This window comes from Procambarus clarkii, chromosome 69, assembly GCF_040958095.1.
Source record: "Procambarus clarkii isolate CNS0578487 chromosome 69, FALCON_Pclarkii_2.0, whole genome shotgun sequence".
Classification (NCBI taxonomy): domain Eukaryota; kingdom Metazoa; phylum Arthropoda; class Malacostraca; order Decapoda; family Cambaridae; genus Procambarus; species Procambarus clarkii.
This window is the reverse complement of record NC_091218.1, coordinates 27,824,637-27,828,379: the sequence shown is the minus strand read 5'-3', so window position 1 is coordinate 27,828,379 and position 3,743 is coordinate 27,824,637. Positions and strand designations below refer to the sequence as shown.

At 43.9% G+C, this 3,743-nt stretch overlaps 1 protein-coding gene across 1 annotated transcript in view; it reads left to right on the top strand.

Moving 5' to 3' along the window:
* The first annotated feature begins 2,125 nt into the window (after window positions 1–2,125).
* Window positions 2,126–3,743, top strand: part of LOC123772316 (cuticle protein AM1199-like) — a 1,806-nt gene continuing 188 nt past the window's right edge. Inside the window, exons 1-3 of the mRNA XM_045765404.2 lie at window positions 2,126–2,230; window positions 2,815–3,014; window positions 3,634–3,743. The exon at window positions 3,634–3,743 is cut by the window's right edge and continues 188 nt beyond it. Coding sequence (XP_045621360.1) covers window positions 2,222–2,230; window positions 2,815–3,014; window positions 3,634–3,743 — 319 coding nt within the window. The 5' untranslated portion in view covers window positions 2,126–2,221. The remainder of the gene's footprint in view (window positions 2,231–2,814; window positions 3,015–3,633) is intronic.

Below are 3,743 nucleotides of genomic sequence, written 5' to 3'. Positions count from 1 at the left end.
CACACCCTTGTAAGATCACACCCTTGTAAGATCACATCCTTGTAAAATCACACCCTTGTAAGATCACACCCTTGTAAGATCACATCCTTGTAAGATCACACCATTGTAAGATCACACCCTTGTAAGATCACATCCTTGTAAGATCACACCCTTGTAAGATCACACCATTGTAAGATCACACCCTTGTAAGATCACACCCTTGTAAGATCACACCCTTGTAAGATCACACCCTTGTTAGATCACATCCTTGTAAGATCACACCCTCATAAGGTCACACCCTTGTAAGATCACACCAGATCACACCCCATGTAAGATCATAATCTGGAGGGGAAATTACACTATCAGACGATGATAACATTTTTGGAAGGAGACCTTGATGGAAGAACAGCACTCTTAAATAAAGTCGATAACTTCGTTTAAAAGAGATTGAACTTCATGGCGAAGACAACGCCCCTGTGAGGAGACAGCACTCCATGATCCAGACAACAACAATAGAGATGCAGTTTCAAAGGTCTGTAGTGAATAGTTTCATATGAAAATTATCTTTTTGTTTATCTTGGGGCGTCAGCATGATCACCACACACACACACACACACACACACACACACACACACACACACACACACACACCGGGGGTCTGGTAGCTAAAAGAAAAGTGCGCAGGACTCGTAATCCTGTGACCCGAATTCGACTCTCGGCGCCGGCAGAGACAAATGGGCAGAATTTCCTTCACCCTGATGCTATTTCACCCTGAGGCTATGGTAGAGGTTATTTCATCAAGTCGGTTTGAGAACTTTAAACTAAAAAGTTGTCTAATCCCCATAGCATGTTAGAGTCATCAGTCCAGGGTAGGAGTGAGGGGAGCGTCGAAAAATTGGCATTAGTCTTTCATCCTCTGGTTGGAACGAGTGGAATGGCCTGGCTTCTGTGCTTGTTCCAATGGAGTCCTGACAGTCTTCTTTCAGTTAATGTAACGTTTTAAGTCTTCAAACGTAGTGGTGGTGTGTTTGTGAACTGGGTCACTACTCTACATATGATCAAAAATAATACTAAAGGCTTTTGCACGGAACAACTGGTCTGGGAAGGATGGAGTGATGGTTGATGGTAAGACCTGGCGAGGGGATGGGAGGGGAGGGTGGATGGGGGTGAGGGTATGATCATCCCCACTACCTCGCCCATCTCAGTACACCTCAAATCACCATCCCAGATGTGTGTAACGGTGAAGCTCCTGGGCTTGATATAAAATTAAATATATTCATTCAGAAGTGGAAAACACCTACCTGCAAGTCTTCTAGTGCTGCTGCCTCCAGGAGGGGGATAAAACAGGCTTTTTCGAAAAACTGTCATTCATGTGTTTTTTATGTGATGGAAATCTTTGAAACCTTTTTACCAATTGCTTTGAAATTTTGACCCAACGTTGCTTTCGAATAGCTGCGTGTATTTATCTACCTACTATATAGATGCCACACCTGTGACAGATAATTTTTTTTTTTTAAACAGTGCCATCTGTTGCACGTAACAACAACACATCCTATACTAAATATGTTACAATTCCATTTCAATGTTTCCAATTTCATTGACAAATTGAATTTTCATAGATTTTGATTTATTTTTCATTTTCATTTAATTATTTTGTGTGACATTGCATTGGAATTGAGCTGTGTTGTTTACCATACCGTTCATTTCGTGAGTATAGTTTATTACACACAGAAATCACAATTGCGTGATGCATCAAATGAACAAATCCACAAGGGCCGTGGCGTGGATTCGAACCTGCGTCCAAGAGCATCCCAGACGCTGCCTTAATCGACTGAGCTGTGACATGGTCAAAAGGAGTTGCAACCGAAGTTCTGATTTAGGGCTTCTATCCCTCTAACTATTTCCCTAGCATCAGGGCTTAGATGAAAGAGTTCTCCTCTTTCTCCTTTTTCATATATATATATATATATATATATATATATATATATATATATATATATATATATATATATATATATATATTCAATCACCTGATTCATGCGTGAAGAACTGCAGAGTTCTAGATCCAACAGGATGCCGCCCCGCCTCCATCTCACGCCTTACTTATTTATCCCGCAATATCGGCCCAGAATCGGCTTGGGCTCACTCGAACTACCACAAAAAATGGTCTACTGAGGGGGTATATATACATCTTGAGACAAGCCTCCACGTATTGTCTTCGCTCTCGCCTCAAGGAGTCAACATGAAGCTTGTAAGTACAGCAAACCGTCTTGGAACTCATGTTTGCTTGGTATAGCTCTTGATTAATGTTCCTATACGAGCACATTTATGGTAATGTTAGTCATAGTACAACACTTTCAGTCGTCTAGAGAAGCGTGTGCAAGTGGCACATTAATGGAATGGGCACATTCTGCATCTGCTGTGCCCGACCAAGCGTGGCAGCGAAGGGCTTTTGCAGACTTCATGTTGCTTGACTGTTAAGGAGATTATGAACAAGCATTCAGACTTCAAGAAAGACCTCCCTTTTAAGACTTGGCTCCAAAGTATATGTACCAAGGTGGAGAAAGGACGGGGTTGAATTCCGCAGCTCCAATATAAACGAATACAAAGGAAAGGCACTATCAGGAGAAAGCACCAAGCCATTACGACTATACAGCTCTTGGAAAGGATCAGGATTTTGGATGGGACGAGTGAAAGGAATTGTACCCAACCACTTAGATGGTCGGGGATTGAACGCCGACCTGCCTGAAGCGAGACCGCCGCTCTGCCCTCCAGCCCAAGTGGCTGGACACCATAAGTGAACACACCAACTCTAACAATGCGGTCTTCCCCCAGGTATTGCTCGCCTGCCTGGCCGCCATCGCCGCCCCCCAGCGACTGAGGGACCCGCGCTTCATCGCCATCGTCCGTGAAAGTCGCCAGGACCAAGGCGACGGAAACTTCAACTTCCAGTACGAGGGTGAGAATGGCATCTACGTGGACGGCTCCGGCAGGCCAGGCAGCAGAGGCGGCAGCAACATGGCCGGCTTCTACAAGTGAGGTTATGATGATAATTATGGTGATGATGATAATTAGAATAATAATAATTATGACTACCCAACACATAGGTTCGAATTCTCATCACGCGCTCGTCCGGATTTTCTCAATTATAGTGATGGTGATGAAGAAGGTGGTGCGTCGTAGGGACGTGTTCATGCAGTTATCTAATTTATCCTTACATTTTAGTGGCTGTCATTTTCATTCCTAATACTAAAATATGGAAACTTTAATCCCTATGATCACTTTTCCGTACAGGAAGCACAAATACGACGAGATGGAGCTTAACTTCGTTGACAGGTACTCAATATGTTCCCACACTAATACACATCATCGCTTCTTTGCAGGCGATGAGTCACAATAACGTGGCTGAAGTATGTTGAATAGACCACACACTAGAAGGTGAAGGGACGACGACGTTTCGGTCCGTCCTGGACTATTCTCAAGTCGATTGAGAGTGGCCCAGGACAGATCGAAACGTCGTCGTTCCTTCACTTTCTAGTGTGTGGTCTGGTCAACATGGCTTCTTTCTATAATTCCTTAATTACTTATGAATTAACCTGAATGTAAAACTCATTTACATTTAATTTAACTCATTAATTTGATTTTTTTGCGGAGGTTCCCCTTGCCCGAGGGCGGCTACGCTGAGGTCCGCTACACAGCCGACGAAAAGGGCTTCCGCGTAGAGTCTCCGCTGATCCCCACGCCCCACCCTCTCCCCGCCCACG